General features: G+C 48.7%; 12 protein-coding genes across 12 annotated transcripts; all 12 read left to right on the top strand.

The window, feature by feature from the left end:
• Positions 1-120: 120 nt before the first annotated feature.
• TbgDal_IV1480 (hypothetical protein, conserved) lies at positions 121-1,200 on the top strand (the record flags this gene model as incomplete). Its single annotated transcript, XM_011774431.1, has 1 exon — positions 121-1,200. The coding sequence occupies one exon, from the start codon at positions 121-123 to the stop codon at positions 1,198-1,200; it is 1,080 nt and encodes a 359-aa protein (XP_011772733.1).
• Positions 1,201-1,636: 436 nt separating this feature from the next.
• TbgDal_IV1470 (hypothetical protein, unlikely) lies at positions 1,637-1,942 on the top strand (the record flags this gene model as incomplete). The annotated part of the gene is made up of 1 exon (XM_011774430.1): positions 1,637-1,942. One exon carries the CDS (start codon positions 1,637-1,639, stop codon positions 1,940-1,942), a length of 306 nt encoding a protein of 101 aa, XP_011772732.1.
• A 38-nt stretch (positions 1,943-1,980) lies between these two features.
• On the top strand, positions 1,981-2,691 carry TbgDal_IV1460 (hypothetical protein, conserved; the record flags this gene model as incomplete). The annotated part of the gene is made up of 1 exon (XM_011774429.1): positions 1,981-2,691. One exon carries the CDS (start codon positions 1,981-1,983, stop codon positions 2,689-2,691), a length of 711 nt encoding a protein of 236 aa, XP_011772731.1.
• Positions 2,692-3,067: 376 nt separating this feature from the next.
• On the top strand, positions 3,068-4,360 carry TbgDal_IV1450 (hypothetical protein, conserved; the record flags this gene model as incomplete). Its single annotated transcript, XM_011774428.1, has 1 exon — positions 3,068-4,360. One exon carries the CDS (start codon positions 3,068-3,070, stop codon positions 4,358-4,360), a length of 1,293 nt encoding a protein of 430 aa, XP_011772730.1.
• A 369-nt stretch (positions 4,361-4,729) lies between these two features.
• TbgDal_IV1440 (hypothetical protein, conserved) lies at positions 4,730-5,359 on the top strand (the record flags this gene model as incomplete). The annotated part of the gene is made up of 1 exon (XM_011774427.1): positions 4,730-5,359. The coding sequence occupies one exon, from the start codon at positions 4,730-4,732 to the stop codon at positions 5,357-5,359; it is 630 nt and encodes a 209-aa protein (XP_011772729.1).
• A 641-nt stretch (positions 5,360-6,000) lies between these two features.
• TbgDal_IV1430 (hypothetical protein, conserved) lies at positions 6,001-6,948 on the top strand (the record flags this gene model as incomplete). Its single annotated transcript, XM_011774426.1, has 1 exon — positions 6,001-6,948. The coding sequence occupies one exon, from the start codon at positions 6,001-6,003 to the stop codon at positions 6,946-6,948; it is 948 nt and encodes a 315-aa protein (XP_011772728.1).
• Positions 6,949-7,267: 319 nt separating this feature from the next.
• Positions 7,268-8,875, top strand: TbgDal_IV1420 (hypothetical protein, conserved; the record flags this gene model as incomplete). The annotated part of the gene is made up of 1 exon (XM_011774425.1): positions 7,268-8,875. One exon carries the CDS (start codon positions 7,268-7,270, stop codon positions 8,873-8,875), a length of 1,608 nt encoding a protein of 535 aa, XP_011772727.1.
• A 67-nt stretch (positions 8,876-8,942) lies between these two features.
• On the top strand, positions 8,943-9,422 carry TbgDal_IV1410 (T. brucei spp.-specific protein; the record flags this gene model as incomplete). Its single annotated transcript, XM_011774424.1, has 1 exon — positions 8,943-9,422. One exon carries the CDS (start codon positions 8,943-8,945, stop codon positions 9,420-9,422), a length of 480 nt encoding a protein of 159 aa, XP_011772726.1.
• A 377-nt stretch (positions 9,423-9,799) lies between these two features.
• On the top strand, positions 9,800-11,149 carry TbgDal_IV1400 (hypothetical protein, conserved; the record flags this gene model as incomplete). Its single annotated transcript, XM_011774423.1, has 1 exon — positions 9,800-11,149. The coding sequence occupies one exon, from the start codon at positions 9,800-9,802 to the stop codon at positions 11,147-11,149; it is 1,350 nt and encodes a 449-aa protein (XP_011772725.1).
• Positions 11,150-13,025: 1,876 nt separating this feature from the next.
• Positions 13,026-14,552, top strand: TbgDal_IV1390 (hypothetical protein, conserved; the record flags this gene model as incomplete). Its single annotated transcript, XM_011774422.1, has 1 exon — positions 13,026-14,552. One exon carries the CDS (start codon positions 13,026-13,028, stop codon positions 14,550-14,552), a length of 1,527 nt encoding a protein of 508 aa, XP_011772724.1.
• A 2,496-nt stretch (positions 14,553-17,048) lies between these two features.
• TbgDal_IV1380 (hypothetical protein, conserved) lies at positions 17,049-19,922 on the top strand (the record flags this gene model as incomplete). The annotated part of the gene is made up of 1 exon (XM_011774421.1): positions 17,049-19,922. The coding sequence occupies one exon, from the start codon at positions 17,049-17,051 to the stop codon at positions 19,920-19,922; it is 2,874 nt and encodes a 957-aa protein (XP_011772723.1).
• Positions 19,923-20,227: 305 nt separating this feature from the next.
• On the top strand, positions 20,228-20,821 carry TbgDal_IV1370 (hypothetical protein, conserved; the record flags this gene model as incomplete). Its single annotated transcript, XM_011774420.1, has 1 exon — positions 20,228-20,821. The coding sequence occupies one exon, from the start codon at positions 20,228-20,230 to the stop codon at positions 20,819-20,821; it is 594 nt and encodes a 197-aa protein (XP_011772722.1).
• Positions 20,822-20,979: the final 158 nt, after the last annotated feature.

The raw sequence follows: 20,979 nt of genomic DNA, 5'->3' as shown, positions 1-20,979 counted from the left end.
GAAAGGGGACCGAGGCCACACAACTGCACATAGAAAAGAGAGATATATAGGAGAGGGAAACAAGAAAGAAAACTAACGTTTGGACATACGTTGTTTTGATCTCGTAACTGTGCAGGGGAGATGATTCCTCCGGCAAAATTAAATGATTTCTTCAACATCGTCGACGACTTCCTGAAGAAAACTTTCAGAGATGAGTCGTTTCTATTCGCCGCAGTCAAGTCCAGGCAGTATTCCGAGTCTTTTCCGGGTGAACAACTCTTCTTCACCTCCCCGCCTTCGGCGACGACTGACCAGCCCTCGGATGAGAGCCTTCAAGCAGGAGGAGGCGAGTTGAGGAAAACGCAAAATTTCATGTACTTCTCGCCCCGTCTAATTTTCAACAGAGACGGAGGATACCATGGGAAGGTGAAGTTGCACAGTGGTGTTCACGTGCCGCAGGTGTGTCGCTTCGAGCAAGGGATTACTGTGAACAGCGAGGGGTTGGCATCGGGTAGCGTCAAGGTTAGTGATCTTCTCGAGGGAATGGAGGTAAAAGGGCGTCTCGCAGTAAACACAATTGCTCCTCCGTCAAAAGATGTGTGGTCCGTTGCAATGGATTACCAGCGTCGTGACTTCTATTCCACACTTAACTATCAGAGGAACGGATTGGGAAGCAGTGACTTGCTTGTTGATTGTGGCACGAAATTTTTTAATCTTCTTGCGGGTGCCGGATTTGAGCGGCAGAAAGTTTCGTTTCTTGAGCAACAGGATCACACCGCGCAGTTGGACGTGCTTTATGCGGGGGTTGGCTTTACTGGGGTGAATTGGTCCGTTGGCGCAAAGTTAGTGAGAGCGAACGATATGTGGAGCGCGGCACGCATTGCTTTCTATCAGCGCGTGGTGCCCGACACATCGGTGGCCTGCGCATACAATTTCGATATGGAGGAGTCACGCGTACATGTCTCGCTGGGATTTTCACAGGGTTTTCGGCTTCGCGTCCCCACGATTCTGCAGCAGCGGGCGTGTGAGCAGTTGGACGTATGGACCGCCATTCTCCCGTTTGTGGGAGCATTCAAGGCGGAGAGCGGTGGCTTATGTGCGGCAACCATTCGTGGCATATTTAATGGCGTGGTGCATTGGGGTTTGGTGGCGCAGAAGAACGTGTTGGTGGAGAACAGTCCCATCCGTTTCGGTCTCACTCTTTCCGTGGAATCCGGTTGAGCAGCGCACACATCTGATTTTTTGGTTAAGGGACTGAAGGAACCGAGGGTTAGAACTAAGAGTTGGTCTTTAAGCAAAACAAAATGCGCTTCGTGACCCTGCACTGCCACCTGTACCGTTCCATGGTGGAAAGGGGTGGGACGGAAGAAAAAAAAGGGCGGTACATTTCCGCGTTCTGCATCTTCACCTCTGTAATAGAAATAATTAATGCATCCTTCTTTCGTCCCTGTTTGGGTGCGTGTTCGTGTGTCTGTTTTTCTTTTCTTCAATCACTTTCATACGTTACCCACGTTATCATCGTGAGGTAGTCTTTGGCATTACCCCCCTTCCATACCTTTTCCCCACGCACGTCCGTGGAAAGTCTAGGGGGACCGGAACGAGGGAAAAGACAAGATATATTTCAACAGCTTCGTGTCGTTATGGCTGCAAGACACGCATGAAGGGCATTTGCGGTTTAACTCCTTTCGTTCGCGGTGCAAAATGTGATGTATGCACCACTTGCGTGCTCACACATTGTATCCCCACTTCATTGCTATTTATTTTGTATCTTTCCATTACGAACGCTCTTTTTGTTTTGTTTTCTTACTCTGCCTGCGAGGTGATTCGGTCCCTCTGCCCGTGTGGAAACGGTTATGAAATTGTTTGCACGGGAAAGATTCTATTACGATCTGTTGTTACTTATCAGAGCCCGAGGGTGTTAAGAGAGGCAAAAAAGGGGTCAGGAGGGAAATCAAAAGGGTAGGGGAAACACTCACGAATAAGCGAATATATACCGCACAAATGAAAGAAAATGGTGTTTTAGGCGGCGTTTTGGTGCCGAGGACCCGCCGGTTTCTCGTAGGAGGAATTCTCTTTTCGCTTTTCGTCATCTTATTGAATCTGTTGATCGCATATGCAGTGCGTCGCTATTACCCGAGATCACGGGCAAAGAAGGAGCGCCGCAGTCGAAGGAGAAGTGGAAGTGGAAGTGGAAATGGTAAAAACAGTGGTCGTGGAAAGCACAAGGAGCGCAAGAGGTCCGACCCTAAAGTTATCCTCCTTGTGGGCATGCCTGGTAGCGGAAAGTCAACGTGGTTGAAACAATACAAGGGGCGGTGTGATGACTCGTGCCGCATTGTCGATGAAGATGAGTTGAGGGTAGAAATTACAGGAAAGTTTGATGACTTCTCCAAAGAAGACGAACTGTGTGCTGCTATGATTAATGCGATTGTGAGGCATATCAGCGAAAAGCATAATGTTGTGGTAGAAAGCAACCGTTATGTTTTGGATGAAAAGTTTCGCAAGCAGATCATTAGTACTGTTCCCTCGTGCCGGTTACTGGTGAAAGAGTTCGACATTAAAGCCCACTTCGCGCAAGCGCGGTTGGCTAAAGATGCGGAGGAGGGAAAAAGGCACCACACCTACACGGAAACCGAGCTGGAAGACTGGGAAGTCCGTCAATTGGAGGCGAAAGAACTTTTTAAGAAGGAGGGGTGGAGCCAAATGCACTAAGCGCTGCAGTCACACCCTCCATAGCTGTGGCTGACTGACAGTGGGCAAGCGGTGATTGTGAAGTGTGTGGGCTCGTCGTTGCAGAAACCCTTTGCGCCGCTTGACCCGTTCTGTTGTTTTTTGCTCTGTTGTGGGTTTACCAGATGTTCCGGTTCTCATGTAATAATTTATCCGTTTTATCTTCTTTCATTACATTTGTGAAATGTGGGGAAGGGGGTACTGCAACTTACGGGATAACGTAACGAGAGCCGGGCCGCAGTTTATTTTCCCAACCGACAGAGATGGCGTGTTGCTTTTCTTCCCTTGTGCACATTACCCCTTTGCTTCATTATTGCTGATGATTTCACTCGGTTCCCCCAATAACATCTTTAGGTGAATGCTGTCACCCTTGTTACTATGGAGTAGGGCATGTAAGCGTCAGGAGGGTACCGGAGGGGGAAAGGAAGAGGAACCCTCGTTAAAACCCAACGGCAATGGAGGTTGCGTGAGTAACCTTGTGCAATGGCTTCCGGCGCTTGAAGGAAGCGTTTTGAAACACAAAGGGAAAGATGCGAGTGACAACAAAAATGATGATGGTGACGAAAACGCACAGCTTAACGCTAGCGAAAACAAAATGGCCCTCCATGCTGCACACCGTCGTGCGCTTTACCTTCATCACGCGAAGCACTTGTCTCAGTACTCTGATGCACATGATTACTATCGACTAATGATGTGGTGTCACGATCAACACATTTTTATCCACCCGACTGTCCGCATTCATAGACGACCATCACCCTATCGTGACCACGCGTTCGTTGTCACCGAAGATGTGGATCGGTTAACACCGCTTTTCGCTATTCCAGAGGCACTTGCCATCGGTTTTAAAGATACAAGTGAGGCAGAGAATAATCTACGGGACGAGGAGAGGGAAAAGGAGTTTAATAAGTTGAATGCGGGAGAGCAAAGCGATGCGGACATATGCCAGTTCTTCTTTGACTCACTGGGTATGATTGTGTCTGATCTCATAACTTCTATAGGCAGCCCATTGACTGATCCTCGCTGGGCCTTCGCTGAGCTTCTGGGAAGGGTCCGGTCCATGAAGAACGCCCCATACTTTGAAGACGATGTGGTACTAGACGCAGAAGCTACAGGTCTGGCGGATGTGCTTCTACAGATGATACGGAATTATATCAACGGTGGTCCCCTTGTGGGTAAAGTTGACAGAGCTCAGTTAAGGTGGGCAGTGAGTATTTGTTTATCGCACTCCACTCCGCTAGTGATAGGGGCGACACGCTCAATTGGAATTATTCCAATGGTGCACTTATTTCCGCATGGGGGGAAGAACACAAATTCGTTTGTTGTTGCGCGGACGTCCCAACAATCGTCTGCTACACGCATGGCTGCATACTTTGCGCGACATCACCAGTACGACTTCATGTGTGAGCAAGACGGAAAGTGGATTTACGTCGTCCCCGCCAGGGCGCTCAGGGCAGGTGAAGAGATTTGTATGCAGGCAATGGCACCTGTCTGTGGAAAGGACTCCGAAGCAGAAAAAATGTGGCGTTTGTCGTGTGGTACGCCACCCGAGGATTACGTACCCTCAGCGGCTGTGGCTCACCAACAAGATATTATCACGAATGAACTCATCCGAAAAGGTGAACAAATTATCTCCACAGAGTACGGCAAGTAGGACGCATACACCTGTTCTTTGCATCCGCATTCCCTTTTTATTTTTCCTGTAACACAAAGGAATCTGCGGGCGAAGCGCATATATTGTGCCCGCGCTGGTGGTGTGGAATCAACGTGGCCACCGCTCCATGCCTCGAAGACTTGGCATTTTCCGCGCACAAATGCGAGTCAAAAGTGCCCATACATCTCTTCGTTAACTTCCCATTTGGATGCTTTCCACACACACACACACGCACATAAGCGTTTTGTACCCTCATCTTTTTACTTTTCTTTTCTTCTTTACGTTATAAGACTTCCCTCGTGCCCTCATCGAAGTGTCTTCCGCCTCTGTGGCCGCTGTTTAGGGCTCTCCACTTCCTGAAGCACGGGAATGTCAAGAGGAGAACGCGGTGTCGCACCGGCAAAGAGGTTGAACCGCAGGAAGCGTGGCGTGAGGCGCCGGCGCAACAGAGCGCAAACCAAAGCGTCGATACCTGCCGTTCACGCTTCTTTTGCCTGCCATATTTGCTCGAAGAATCACTGGACTGTTAGTTGTCCGAGGTTGCGACTTTCCCCTCGTGATTATCCCTTGATGGACCGCGAGAAGGGGTGCTGGAAATGCGCCCAGCGGGGTCATTCCTCGGCGCAGTGTCAAGTGAAGAAGTACCGCTGCTCAGACTGCGGCGGTCTGCATGATACACGCGATTGTGAGTTTGATCACAAAAGCGAAGAATGGCATGAGTTTTTTGACTCCACCACGCAGCATGTCTTCTACTGTAACAGTGAAACGGGGGAGGTGCAGTGGACACCACCTACGCACAAACTGGATGTGGTTTTATGGTTCTGCTCGAACTGCAGCATACTCCTCCCAACGTCCGTCCCAGAATGTGTAAAATGCCGTGTTCCGAGACCGCACTCAAAGGTATCAGACGCAGCATCTTCTTCATCTTCCTCAGTTTCGGAATCAGGTAGTGATGATGGAAGTGATGATGAGGGGAGTGAGTCCGCCTCGGATAACTAGTATCGGAATGTGGTTTTAATCAACGAGATCTTGAGATGGATGAGTGCTTGTGTGCGCGTCAGTGTAGGGCGACATCCTGGATTTTTCGCCGTTGTTACATGTACAATCAGTCAAGGCATGACTTATCGGACGCGTTTTTCTCGGTTGAGGTCAGACCCGCTTTACTCAGGACTATTTGAAGAAGATCGCAGACAAGGAAATGTTCTTTCCTTGTATCGGCCTGAGACCACGGATTAAATTTAGATGCCGTATCTTGGACCCGTCCATATTTTTTTGTGAACAACTAATCGGAATTCCGATGAATCCTTCGGAGGAGATGCCGTTCTTTACCTCTTTCCCCTACTCATTAATCCCGACCTTCTCACGGCGGTCATCCAGCTGCACAAAACATTTTGTTTGCTGCGTCTTTGTCATAGGGGAAAGCATTAAACTTTCATTGACCCACATTTCTTCACTGGTGTATATCTCCTCCCACCTCGTCTTTCGTGCACAAAACTGCAAAGTAGCCCATTTGAGGCTCGAATAAGTGACTTCGTATGTATTGCTGCTGGTGCTGACAAACACTGGGTTGATCTAAACTACGCAAACTTCTTCTGCAACGTGAGTCAGGGCTTTGACGCACCTTGGCGCGGCAGCCGCCAATGCCTTTAGACTCACCAGTGGGTGTTGTCGGGCGTCGGAAGGATGTTTTCCTCTCAGGTTTGTACGCTGTTAAGAGTAACAGCGAGTCAGTTACACCCAACGGAAATGGAAATGCCACCGACCCGAAGGTGTCGGAGCGGCTGCGATCGTGGGCAGACACCATTAGTTCACCGTTGACTTGCACAGCATGCAAGCTGCGAATGAGGGCAACGGAAAGGACATTGGTGTACCACCTCACGACAACGTATCATATCGGACATACATCCGAGGGTTGCTTTTCCTTTGTTTTCCCGGTTAGTGCGTGTGATGGAACTCTAACGTCACTTTCCGCTCGTATAAACAAGAAGATCATGATGTGGGAGTTGGTTCGCGTTGTCAGCCCACCATCGGAGCGGCCATTGGTTCTCTGTCCCGCTGTGTTCGACGCAGCAGCTGGTATGGAAGGAAAGGCTGAGCAGGAGGAGGATGAGCGTGGAACTTTGTACGCTGTAGCTTCAAGGGCTTCAGATGTGCTGGACGAAACGGAGAGGGGTGTTGGGAATGAGATCCAGCTTGAAATTCGTTGGACAACAAAGTCAGTTCGGCAGCTGACGAATTTGCCGGCCATTGTCATCGCTTACCCCTTTGCGTGTGCACCCTGTCTTCCAGAGGAAATTGTATATCAAACCGTATTTTCGAAAGTGGTAAAGTTGGTCAGCAGTGCAAACAGTCGTGACGGTACGCAGGCGTTGGACTGGCGGTTGCGCGGTAAGTACTGTACGGTGCACCTTAGCCCTGAGGATACCAAGATAATGCTTAAACCCGAGGATGAAATATTCGTCCTCACGTTTTACTTTGAGAACCCCATGGATGGCGAGCAAAGGGATACCACCACCACGGTTGTTTCGTTCGTGATCATGGTTGCCATTCTGCTTTGGTTCCTCCTAACCAAGGATTTGGAACTGTGATCGGTTGCTGCAGCCTCATTGCCGTTTGGTAAAGTGGTGGCGTGTCTTTGTGCACGCGTAGGTGCACAGTGTGGGGGTGAGTTTCCAGTGGGTTACCATTGATGCGGGAGGGGGATGTTGAGCAATTGCAAATCCTATTCCTTGTAACGAGAAAGTAATGATTTCCTCTTCCACATTTGATATTTGCTTCCGCACACATAAAATTTCCCCTAACTCTGTTGTCTCGTTGTTATTTTAGTTAGCCGTCCCTCACTACTCCAGTGAGTGAATTAGGTGCGCATTGGATTGGAAGTTGATTTTGTTACGCGATTTTTGCACCATGAGTGACTTAAATTTTGAGCGACCTTTCTTTATGGAGTTCGGTGATTTTAAGAATGGTTACAACCGTGAAGAGGCGGAGGCAGGCATAAACGAAGCCATTCGGAAGCAAAGGAAGCTGCGACTTCAATCCCACGTGGAAGGAATCATGTTGGGTTGTGGCATTGGAGAAGCAGCGAGGCAGAGTGTGCACAAGGGTGTTTACAAACCACAAACCACAATAAACCCTTCTCTGTTGTGCGAAGAAGACGCACAGCCATCGGCTGGGGGCGACGAAGTCAACAGTAATAATGGGGGCTCTCGACCTTGTCCACCACTGGACGGTGCCGCACTTCTGGAAACATCACCATCTGCGGTGATGAAGGACTTCGCGACCGTTGACGTGCAGGTTGAAACGCTGCAAGAGGTTGCTGAGCAGCTTGACCAAAATATACGGGTTGCAAGGGAACGGATCGGAGAGGGATGTGCACCATTCACCTTCGAGGATGTTTTGGAGGCACTTACCATTGTTCTTACGGTAGTGGAGAAGGGGGATCCGACCGTTAAAGTTTTACTCCCAATCCAACCGGAGGGAAGTGAACCATTGGAAGGTGCGGAGGAGGTTGCGGATTTTGCATATTCCAACATCGTACCACTCACTGTGGCTCTCTCGAGCACCATTTATGCCACCGAATGGATGTTACAATATACCTTGACATTCATCAACTCCATCGGAGTGGAAACGGAGGAGGAAGCCCAACTCCACTTGGAACTTCGCGCCCGTTGCGTGCGTCTTTTGGGAGAGATTAACCGGTTCACTGCCTTCGCTATAGCCTTCAAGATGAAGTGCGAAATGTATGTTGCCTTTGACGATCTACGAAACGAGACGGAGTTCAATATTGGTGGTATTTTGGATAGTGTTGAGGAGGACCTGAAAGAAACAATGCAGCTGCAATTCCCACGGAGACGTCGTAGGGTACTAAAGGTGCAGCGGAGCATCTTCAAGCGTCTGCAAAGAGCTCTGGTGTTGCTTCACGAACTGGACACGTGTTGGACCCCAGTCATGATGCTACAAAAGGTGTGGAAAGATGAGTTTCTCGCAGAGTCATACGAAAGGATCTACACAGTCATTGCTCCAACTTTCTTTTCAGCCACGTTGGGCTTCGTTGACTCTTCGCTTTACATTGAGTCCGACTCCAGTAATAGCGTTCCTGAACCGAACAACCCGTCATGTCCAATTCAACGTGCGCCTTCCCAATGCAGCATCAGTCGTCACGGTCGGCAAGTTGGTAGTGCAAAGCCACGCGTGGTCGCAGAACGTCAGTCAAAGAAGCTGGTTCTCGGACAGGTTAAGACCCTTCGCGTGGAGGAGAAGAGGAGCTTTGAGAAAATCTCTTACTTGGTTAAGGGCACGGTGAATAGGACGGTTGGGATGCAGTTGTGTCTAGGGGCTCGATACTCACTTGTCGAGTTCGGCGAGGAACACGACAAAAATTGGGATTTTGTGGCGAATGAACCCAAAGATCCACAGGACGTAAATGCTTACGTGATGGAACTAGTAAAAAAATTTATTAGAATATTGCGGCAACGCACGAAAAATACAGATGACACTGATGCGCTCGTTCCTTGACACAGCAACGGTGGTGTTCCGTGGGTAGCTAGAGTTACCGTTGTGTCACGGTGTACTTAATGCATGTATGGGGAGGTTGACCTTAGGGCCTCGATATGAGGGCACTGTGCTGAGAGAGGGGGGAAAGATGCTGCAGCGCGGAGAGAGAAGTGGAAGTTTTCTCGGCTGGAGCCCCGTCGTATGGTGTAGTGGCGGGTTCCAGTTGGGTAGGAGAGAACGAGCAAACATCCGTTTCTCCCATGCCCGTTATGCTCCCTCATTGGTTGCTACTGGTGGTTCCGTGGTCAAAATGTCCAAATCGGATAAAGGCACAGAACACAGATGTATTATTGTCTATAATTATCGCATGAGAAAAGGGGACAGCAAACCGCAAATGTTGACGGCGGGACGGCACATGAACCGCACGGCAGTTGCGTGTGAGCGTGCATTTCATTGGATGCGAAGCTATTTTATTCGGTATTGGCATTACACTTGTTCCTTTTTCATGTTCCGGTGGAGGATGGGGAGGAACTTACCAACCTGCCGCACCTTTGGATTTCCTTTCTAAGATCCCTTCTCGTTTTTTGAAGGGGTGTGCATTTAATCTTTGTTGTCTTTTATGTAGCCACTCTACACCACACATCCCCACTGCAGTCATATACTTTGCTTATCCTGTGTGATAATAACGGTGTGGCTAGTATTCAGTTTGGTCTTATTCTATACCGTGTAACCGTTCTCCTTTACTCATTCACATAGATCGTCATATACTGTATTTCTCTGGTTTGGGGCCGTGCACCGGTTTACACACACCCTTCCCCTCGGCATCCCCGTGTGCCCTTTTGCGCCGGCTCTTCCCTTCCACTTTTCTGTGCGTGTCTTCCTCTGCTTTAACCTTTCCTTGTTTACGTAACTTTGCTTTTGTTTCCACTCGACACCCAGGAGGAAATGGAGCTGCGTTGCTTTTTAGCACACATCAGCAGCCGTCCAAATGAACATCATGTGGACTTCCCGTTTCCGCTGTCTGCTGCTAAGGCGCCAGTCTTAGGCAGGCACTCGCCAGAACTTTACTGGCATCTTGGGAACAACCCCCGGTGTTCCCGACGAGTGATGACATTTGCTGTAGAGGCGAGTGAGAAGGAAACATTCGACAGCGCAGATGTTCATCATGCGGCTGCAACGCCAATCCACCCACAGGTCGCCTACTGCCTTGTACTTACGTGCGTTGGCGAGAACCCCCTGACGGTCGTCCGCCGGGAGACCGTGGGAAACTGCAGCAGTTTGCAGGCGGTGGAGGAGAGTCGAACAACCGTTTTGTGTCGCAACGAGTCCACCATCCTCCGAGTTGGTGATAAGGTGGGAATCATGAACCGAGTGTGGATGCAGGTTGTCCTGGCACGTATTTGCGTAAGCGAAACAGTGAAGGGGCCACCGGTGGTGCAGGAAGCGGATGAGGGAACGCAATGTTATTTGCCACCAGGCGAATCGGAGTGCATAGTCCCACTGCCCACAATCTACACCAACGTACCTTGGAAGCGGCTTCGACACCCTGTGAGGTCAAGGCTCATTTGGGCGGCCGCGAGGCAGCAGCAGCGCGTTGTAACCGTGCGGTGCAGTCCCATACTCGCAGCTCTGCCAAACACTCAAGCGCCATTGGCTTTGAACGGGTCGTTAAACGCATCGATGGATGTTCTCTCGATTGAGCATGAAGGGGAATCGGAGGCAGCGGCAAATGCGTGTGCATCCGGTACCCGAACAAGCGGCTCCGGTGGTCGTGTCTCGCCGAGAGTACATCCCCGTATGGAGTGTGATTCAGCCAGTACGGCTGTTACAAACACAGATCGCAAGTGGGGGACATGCTCGACCTTCCTTGGAGACAGCCTCGATGAAAAGTCGTTGTTAAATTCGCTGGATGAAGTGCATTTGAAGAGGAGGCGTATGTCTCTCGGTGATGGGTCAATCATGGACAACCGCTCCACGACGTCGGTTCCAGACACTAACAGCTACATGGATACCCTTGACGAGCGTCTAAACGAGGAACTCTGCCGATTGGAGAAGCGAACCGCAGATGCGGAACAGCTTATCTCGGGAAGGTCCATGGCCGTTCTCGGTGGTAGCCCACCAGGCCACGCAAACGAAACCATGGAGAGGAAAGTAGGGGTTTCTATTGCCACCACAGTTAGCAGGGACCAACTGCAGATGAGCAGCCGCTTGAGCGGGCGCAATCACGGACTGTCGGGGGCCATCGTCCGGCGTCCCGTGCCTGCCGACTCGCAGGTTGTGTACTACCGCCACTGAGAAAGGCGATAAGGTGAGTGCAGGTGAGTGTGTATAAGTGTATTTGTGGATGTGAATGTGAATTCAGCCTTGCACAATCCACAGGAAGGGGGAAAGGGGGAAAAGGGAGGGAGTGAGTTGGGAAAGGAATGAACAGTTACTTATATTATTCCGTTGTCCTGCACAACCTTTATATACCGTGTTTTCTTTTTTTTCCCGGTGCTGATTACTGACAGTTTTCACTTGTGTATCGAAGTTCACCATAGTCAAGAGGTTTGGACCGGGGCACCACGGGTCGGGAAATCAGAGAGCATTATAAAGTAATGGAAAAGAGGAAAGAGATAAAGAGAGGTGAGGGTGGGGATGGAGGTGGAGGTGGAGAGAAGCAAACGCGAAGATGCTGCAAGTGATTGACTAGTTTTCTCTTCACTTTTTTTTTTAATGGATGTTTGCTTTTCGCTTTAAGCTCGTTTGCAACTTCCCGTCGATTGGTTTTTGTGTCTCACCAATGGGGGGCCCTTATTTTTGTGCGGCTACACATTTCTTCTCTCCTGCACGTTGTTTTACTCAAATCCCATTATTGCTTCCGAACGGAGGCGATTACGGGACAGGAATGTGAGGGAAGGGAAGAAATGCAAGGAATGCAAAGCAGTTCGAAGCGGTGTTGAATTAGGGGGAGGTGGGGGGGAGGGGTGAAGACTGTGGAAGGAGGTTACAGTTTACAATCACTTTTTTTTCTCTTACGTTGCGCGCAGCGAGTGATCTGATCCTCCTCCTACGTTCATTTTCTCCTTGTGCTGCCCTTCCACTGGCTTACACTGTTTTTTTTCTTTATATATACGCATGTACATACGCACGTACTTGTATATGATCACACACACACATAAACATGCAAGCCTTATAAGTTATCAGTTGAGTGTAGCTCACATTTTTTGACATGCTGGCGGTTGCTTACTTTGCCGTAACCAATAACTTTTCCTTTTCCCTATGCGTTCGGTGAGATGCATTGTATGCACACATACGTCTTGACTTTCACTGCTCAGTACTTCATATTTAAACTTCTTTTCCTTTTCCTTTTTTTTGTTACGCTCTGTTTTGTTTCGGGGCTTTATCAGAGTAATTTGCTACAAGTCGATACGTGTTTAGGTACCACCAGCGTAGGAGGTGCGTGTGTGACAAGGGGGAGGCGCGATACGGTTAAAAAAAAAAGGTAGAGAAACATCAATTTGTTTAATTTAATTTATTTAGTTTACACAACCCCAACTCTTTCACTCCGTCACCACTTTGCTCTCTTTCGTCTTACTGAGTGACGTTTCTTCTGCGCCTGACAGCCTTTATACGTTCATCGCCCACAGAAAAAGAAACATATTTGGAGAAGGGCACGAGTCGGAAAGCGTGAAGGAGAACGAGAAAGACGGGGGAAGAAAAAAAAAAGGAAGGAATTGGCAGTGAAATTACTTCAGTTTCAAAACTGTTTTGCATATTTAAATAAATATACACATACTTATTGTATCGACTAGTGTGAGAACGGGTGCCACATAACGGGAAGAAGTTTCGCCTTAAAGAGTAGGGAAAGGGGGAAAAAGTGTAAGCAGCGGAGAAAGTAACGGGCACACCAAGTCGACGGTCTCCACTCGGTTTTTAATTATTCGCACGCCTCCTTCATCTGTGTGCGGTGGGAAGGTAACGAAAGCGAATAAATACTTTCTTGAATTTTCTCTAACAAAAGGAGGAATCCCGCTTCAAAGGAGAAGAGTCAAGAAGGTATCACGAAAGTAAAGTTAAAGGAACAAGAATAAGAATAAGAACAAATACATATATATATATATTCTAACAAAGTGAATAAGAGGGGTAATAACAATTAAAAAAAAGGCAATTTCTAGAAAGAACGTCAAACATGCTTCGTGTATTCTCCGGCAGCTGTCTTTCCCTCGAGCATATGGAGACAGTCCGGGACTTCAACTTAGTGAAGCAGCCACATGTACTGGGCCCCGGAGCTGATTATTTCACCGAGGATGGGCAACCAGTGCGGCCTCAGCCTTGCGCTCACACACTGCATAAAGTGTTCTCAGGCAGCACGTTAGACCTTAACGCAGCGTGTGGTGAGATTCTCTCCGATGAAGACGTTGCGCTGTCAAATGGAACGCGGGGGAGCCCTCACCGCGCAGGTCAACAAGGCCAGCAGCAGCAACCGAAGATTGCCCCCGGAGCTACGGTTTCGACAATCCTTAGCCAGTTGTCATCTGAAACCGAGAAGGAACGCGCCAAAAGCCTCCGAAGCAAGACAGTCGTTCTGATTGTTGGTGGTGTCGGTTACGTGTCCAGCCACGTTGTCAACAAGGCGCTTGAGGCAGGTTACAGCGTGCGCATCACCGGGAGTGGTGCCCTAACACCACAGCAGCAAGCGGCACTTTCCTCCGTGGGTCGCGACCACGAGCAACGACTTTCTATATTCGAGGCGGATATGACTAATACAAATTCGCTGCGTGACGCTCTGCGGGGTTGCAAGTATGTCATCCACTGCGGATGTCCCGTTAGCTCTACTGATAAGGACACGGTTGAGTTTCACCTAAGTGCTGTCCAGGCGCTCTTCAACGCCATTCGGCAGGCTGGTAAATCAACGGTAAAGCGAGTGGTGATACACGGTGCCGCATCGTCCGTCTTTCACGTCACGGATCCCGAGCCACCGTCCGGCGCCTTCGACGAGTCCTGTTGGAACAGTGTCGCAACAAACGATACCGATCCCATTCCTTATGCTCGTATATATTTTGAAAAGGAAGCATGGAGATTGAAGCAGATGCTGGGGGTGGAGTTAGTGGTGATCCTCCCGTCCATTACAATAGGCCCTAGCCGCACTGAAGAGGTTAGTGATGCCATGAAGAGAATACAACATTTAGCCACCGCCTCGTCGTACTTCCCATACGCACCAAACTTGCACTGGAATTTTGTGGACGTACGGGATGTTGCTGAAGCCCACGTCCGGGCACTAGAGTGTCAGGAGGTGAAAGATCAGAGGGTCATAGTCTCCGGCGGGTGCTTTAGTTTCGCAGAGATTGGGAAGCTCATCAGAAATGAATACCCGCACCTCACCCCACCGACGCGCACAGCCAACACGCTCATGACACTCATCATTGGAGCGACGCATTCACAGGTGAGCATACGCTTTCTGTGGCGTACGTTAGGCGTCAGGAAGTGCTTGGACACGCGCAAAGCAACGACTGAGCTGGGCATGAAGTTTACACCCATGCAGGAGACATTGCGTGCGAGTATTGAACAGATGATTAGCGCAGGCGAACTTCCCCCAGCGGACGGGTCGGTTAACGCGCGGTCTGTAAGTCGGGCTGGACTCGTTGTCACAACAATGGTGGCCGGCCTCATCGGTGTGGTGGCGTGGATCGTAGTGCGAAGGAGGGGAAAGAATTGAAAATGGTGCCGCTAATGGGCCCCTTTAAAGATGTAAAGGCGTGTGAGGAAAGTTGAGGAGAGAAAAAAAAAATATTAATAATAATAAGGGGAAGGAACAGGAAAATGAAAAGAGGAAATAGTAAACCTTTGTCATCAACATCATTACTATCATCGTCGTCATGATTATTACCCGCCAGTGGGCCAGAAGGATGAAAAGGTGTGCGTGTTTTGGTATTTTTTTGTGTGTGGGCGGGGGGGACCGGTTCACACAACGTGGTGTCCATCATGTGTATCCTTCGTTCCCTTCGCTTCACTTTTCCGTTTGTTGCTTTTCTTGTTCACATGAATTTTTTTGTACCGTCACTTTTTTACTTTATATTCTTGTGTTGCTGCTGTCGACGGTCGTCGAAGAAATGAAATGAGAAGTGGAGATATATGCATGCGTGGAGGTAAGAAGAAAGAAAACATAAAGACGAAGGCGAAGACGTGGGAAGGGATATGAAAATGCAGCTGAAGCGGAGAATAGGGAAAAAAGATAAAGAGAGAAAGGAAAGGAAATAATAAATTACTATACCAATAGAAAAAGAGAAATAACAAATTACACGGAGGAAAAAAAACGAGTTTTTCTACACACACGCACCCCTTTTTCTCCTTTCCATCACTTAACTTTTTTTTTTACTCTTTGGTGGGCGCATGTAACGTTAGCGATGCAGTGAAAAGTCTACAAGTCGGGGTATGATACGATAATACAGAAGAGGAAACGACCTGTTATTAAACACATTGTATCTATGTAAATATATTTATAAATGCAGAGATATGATGTGGGTGAAAAGGAAATAGTGAGTGGTGATATCAGCCTTTTAAGATGTAGTCGTAAGACACATTTGAGTGATAATATTTATGTTGTTAAAATGGTGAGGAAGAAAAAAAAGAAAAGAAAGTGGTGCCGCCAACATCAGACGAAACGGATATGAATGACGAGGGTGACAGGCGGGGGACTGATAATGTGAGAGGTAAAAAGATGGGGAATGGGAAGGATAATATATATATATATATATTTATTTATATACGTTTGTAGTTATGTGTTTATGCGTTTATATATATATATATATATATATATATACTCGTATATGGCGTCCGTTCAGTGCCTTTAGTCAGGATTTGAAGGAGGAAGGATAGAGGGAAGATACAGGAGAGTGGTGTTTTATATTCAGACTAATTTTCATGCTTGTTTGTTTTGTTTTTCTTTCTTTTTTTTTTTGCCTTGCCCTCTTGTCAGTGTTTCGACGGTATTTTCGTACGTTGCAGTATCAAGACTCAGCCCACTCACCTTCTCTCCCTTCCCATCATCTGATAGTTCTATTCCTTTTCCTCTTCCTTCTTTCATCCATTCCCCCTACATTTACACTTGCACATATATATATATATATATTGTGTGTGTGTGTGTGTGTGTGAATATGTTTTTTTCACTGCGTCCCATTCATTCCGTTTCCCGAATGACCGTTGGTTTGGTTTGGTTGGCTCCGTTTCTTTTTTGTTTTTTTTTTCCCTTCTTCCCCACTCTCTCAACACTGTGAAACCCTAAGGAGGCCCAAGGTACGCTGCCCATATGAATTTAGTCAGCAACTTCTTTCGCTGCGGTTTTCCCCCATAATTTTTTCCTTCAAAAAGAAAAGTGGATAAAGAACGATTGCGTTGAAAATGTCAAACCAACAAAATGTGCGCACTAGCGCTTGTTCGTTAGTTTGTTAAACTTTTATTACCGTGTTGTGGTTGCTGTGCGAACTGGTGATTCTCTTCCCCATTCGTTCGTCCGTCTGCGGTGCGTTGTGGGAAAGTGAAGAAAGGGGGGCCCAATAAGCGCATAGGCAATTCCTTGTTTCGTTTTCTTGTGTTTTTATGGTTGGTGCTCTCTTTTTTTTTTTTTTTGTGGGTACTTCGATGACTGTCGCTGCTGCCGCGTTTTGTCCCTACGGGAAGCTGCTGCTGCTGATGATGATGTTGGCAACAGTAGAGATGCCTTTTTTTCTTTTTTTCTTTTGTGTTTTTTTTTTCTCTCCTTTGATGAATGGTTGCGTTTGCTGGTACGAAGGAAAGCAAGCAGTCGGCGAAAGTTACCAGACGTAAGACATGAGAGTTTATTCCTTATAGCGACATTAACATTAATTGTATAGGCGAGTTTGTATGTCAAACGGGTAAGAAAAAGGTAGGGAAGGCGAAAAAAAAAAAGTGAGGGAGAGAGAGATGGAAGAAAGGAGAAGGAATGTACTATATATCTGTCGATCTATATTTACATAATGAACTCTTTCCCCTGGTAATAGGGAAACTCGCTTAGCTGAACGAGGGAGAGGATCAACATTCCCACTCTATTATTCTTCACGTACCTGTAATACGTGTGTTTTATTACGTTTCTGAATTGGAATGGTTATTTTCCCTACTGCCTTTTTTTTTCACTTTCCTCTATCTGGTTTTGGTTGTTGCAGGCGGCTCGGTGTATATAAGTACATATACACTTATGTGGGGCGGTGTGAAGGTTCGGGCGCACCACAGGGACATATTCCGCGCATGGAGTGCCAGTCAAAACCTTGAGACATTACGACGACAGTTGTACCGCGAGCCGCGACCGTGGTACATGGCCTTTAAGCTTCATCAGCACCGTCACCTCTTGAGTGACTACCACTGCGCCAGGTTGCTGTCATGGTGCACGGCGGTTGTGCAACTGGAGCGGCGGCCAGTACCCAAGAGGAAGGCATACATGTACGCTCAACATGTCTTTCAGTTCATGGTACACAGCCACAAGGTAGGGAAGGAAAGTTATCAGGAGTTCTTTCGACTTTGCGCCTTGGGCAGAGATGTAACGGCGGCGTTCCGCTGGCAGCAGTACCTCGTTGAAGCTGGTCAATCGTTCCCACTATCACACTACACATGGCTGTTGCACATCGCAGCCGCGTCACCAAGTGACGAAATCACGGAGGATATGACGGAGGGGGTTTGGGAGGCATATTTGGGTCGCTACTGCTCGCCAGTGAAGAACGATGTGACGGGTCAAACTGCCATGGCACACTTTCAACCAACCACCAGCGAGGAGCAACAGGAGTTGGAAGGACTTTTTGCAGCATTCAAGGCGCTGAAGTTACGGATTGAGCCCACTGCCAAACCGGAACTCCTCCAGTTCATCGACAACCTCCCCAACACGCCACAGGTTGTGCCCGGTGCAACCTCGTGGCCAACCGTCAGTCGCCACACCATATTTCCGCACATGGAAGCAGCAGTTCCGTGGGAGGCTCCCACACTCGTTCAGCCACGCCTTCGCGACTCGCTTCTGCACCCAAGTTTCGTCGCTGATCTTGAGCGGACGGCGTGGACCGGCGATGTGAAGGGAGTTGTGGCGCTAGTAAATGAGTATAGGCAGCGGATCACAGCAGAGAAGGAACAGACGAGCGCAACAAAGCATCGCTCGGGTGAGCGAGACATTTGGCGTCACTATGCAGACCCGGCGGCGGTGGCCTTTCGTAGAGTGCTTGTGGAGGAGGGTGGTGTTACAGCTGAGTTGTATCATTATCTAATAGTCGCCTTATCGGCCACTCAACCCTCACTAGCGCTTCGCACGTTGCGGCGCATGGAAAACGCAAAGTTGCGCGTTCTAGACCTAACGCGGGCGGTGATGATTGTGCGCAGCGAGGGGTCATCCGAGGAACAGTTAAATTTGTTGAAGGAGGGACTGAAGAGTATCGAGGAGAGGTGTAAAATTGACGAGGATTACGACGTAACGAGGGAGGTTGAGCTGTACTGGAAGTTCAACTATGCGGAATTTTTTCACTACCGCAACGCACTGAACGGGGTAGAGCTCTACCGGATTCTCATGGAGGGTTTGGGGCCTGTGAGGGTACAAGAGTTGCTGGTTGGGGCGAAGGGTGCCGTTAGTTATCCCTCTGAAGATGTGGTGGTTTTCGATGAAGTCTTCCGTATTGCTGTTGCGAGGCATTACCGCAATTGCACCGGTGAGGCGGAGGTTGAGAGAGCACTGGATGAGATCACGCAACATATGCCGAAGCTTGACATTAGCTTAGTGGGTTCCTGTCAGCACTTCGATGGCTATGCGTTACCGCCCAGTGACGCGGTCGCAACGGATATCACCTCGCTGGCACGTAAGTTGCTCGGATACCACACAATTTATCTGCTGGATTCCTCTTTTGTGGAGTCCAGTGAAGCTTTTCTTGGCTTAGGCTCGTTGAATGAAGAGGAAAATGGAAGACATTCGCTTGTATTAGTACCTTACTGCTGTCTCCGCCAAATATCCTCGGTGCTCGATGCGCCAGACGGAGAGGTAGTGTCATACGATGAGGCGCTGCAGGAGGTAGGAAAAGAAGATCAGTTTATTGCATCACAGCGACTGCGCAGCCTCTACGCCCTTCTACTTAATGACAAGGGAAATGTGAAGCGGAGAGTACTGCACTTCAGTGAATGTCTGCTGTCCCAAATTGTCACAGGTGCAGTTGATAGCGCAGGATCTGATAATGATCACCTGCTCCTGGTATTGGCAATGGTACGCGCGATTGCCCCAAAAGAAACCAACGTTGTGCTGTGCACGGACGATGCGCATCTCGTACAACGTTTGCGTCACGACGAAGTTGCTTCTTTGTTCGCAGGTCAAGTAAACGTCTTGTCATCGGAACCACCGGAGGGCGCTGTGATCGGAGAGGGGGGACTTGTCGATGACAATCCGAATTTATGCGTAGGTTTGGACTTTGAGCCCAAGTTGAACTTCCCTGCCGCGCCTCGGCGGGTGACAGGTGCGGGAGAGGGATCTGTAAAAGCGGCTGATTCTGCTTATCTACATACACTGTGTGGAGAGGAGGTACGGGAAGGTGGTGTTTCATGGCTTGATATGCTTGGTGATGACGAGGATAGTGGGAAGAATTCAGAGGGTTCAGTCAGTGCTCTACTACCAGTTAACCTCACAGAAAATGAGGAGAAATCAGCACAAGATCAAATGAAACTAATGGACATGTACGAGTCGGAGCACTCCGTTGTTCCCATTGGTGTTCGCATGGCTGAAGCGTCTACGCTTGGATCCCTGTTTGAGCAATTTGATGCCGTAAACCCTGACGCCGCATCAAGAAAAGAGCCTGGAGAAACACACAAAAAGCACCGCAGACTGGCACCACTTGAGTTGGAGCAACTGAGGAACCGCGGAGCGTCTAACAAACAACGCTATCGTCTTGCAAGGCGACTAAGTAATTTGGCGGGAGGTCGAGTGCCCTTCAATTTCCGCTACAAGGTAGTGGAGGTGGACATAACGGATGAGCGGAACAAAACGTACCGGGATGCCTACAGCAACGCGGTGGCGAAGAAGCGAGAGGCGTTCAAGAGACACTTACAGAGGTGATGAGCTTCAGTGGAGTTAGTTTCTAGGCTCAGCAACTCACCGGTCACCTTCAGTTTGATATCGATTCAACCCCTTTTACGTCTACTGGGGTTAAGGTCACAGTTCATCAATACGGGGCTCCCTTCTCCACACGACGGAACAATTTTTTTTTTTTTTGCGCCGCATGTTTGCATATACATAGCCCGTAGTTTGTAGAAGCCGTTGGTTTTTACCACGGCATCACCCGTTTTGTTCTTCCATCCTTCTTTCCCACGTTTTTCTCATTTTATGTTGTTCGTTTGGCGTTTGTTGCTTGGATCAAGTTGATGAACCCCGTCGGAGTGGCTTGTGCAGCAGCCCCCAAGCCGTCGACCTTTGATTACTTCACCGAGCGATACTACCATCAGTACGTTGTGAAGAACTGCAAAGGCGTTGAGGGCAACAACTGCCGGCTGTTGGTTCACAGCAACGGCATATGCGTATTGTGCCTTGATGAAACCCATAGAGTGGTTAGGGCTGCCAAGAGTAGCGCCGGGGCTGTGGAAACGAATGTAGCCTCCGTTGTGTTTGGCTCGGGTCGGGGAAACTCACAACTGTCGTCAGGAAGCATTCATGTTGTCGGTAAGCGGAAAAAACAAGCTGCGGTGTGTCAAGTCGACACGAAAATATGCATCATCACGATGTCGGACGGCACCGTCTACCACATCCCTGCATGTGTTGATGGTTTTGTCCTGGAGTTGAATTCGGTACTTCAACAGCACCCCAACTTGCTCCTGGATGCGCCCACAGCTGAGGGATACATAGCGCTTATCTCACCAAACTATAGTAAGGTGAAGTTTAGCGAGTTCACTAAGCTCTCCGCCCCAACGGGAGGTGATGTGGTTGAGGAGGAAGAGGAACCCGAAGGACTTCACAAGTAATTGAGGAGTTGATATGGATCGCTTTTCACGCACTCCTGAAGCAGCTGACGTCTTTCGTGCTTTTGTCATTTCCCCCCCCCCCCGTCGTTGGAGAATTGGATCGTTTTTGACCTTGAAAAATTCTCACCGTCACTTACGTATGCGTACTTTCTTTTGTG

The sequence above is a fragment of the Trypanosoma brucei genome, chromosome 4, assembly GCF_000210295.1.
Source record: "Trypanosoma brucei gambiense DAL972 chromosome 4, complete sequence".
Taxonomy (NCBI): Eukaryota; Euglenozoa; class Kinetoplastea; order Trypanosomatida; family Trypanosomatidae; genus Trypanosoma; species Trypanosoma brucei.
Note: the sequence above shows the minus strand (reverse complement) of the source record. Positions and strands in the feature narration are given on the sequence as shown.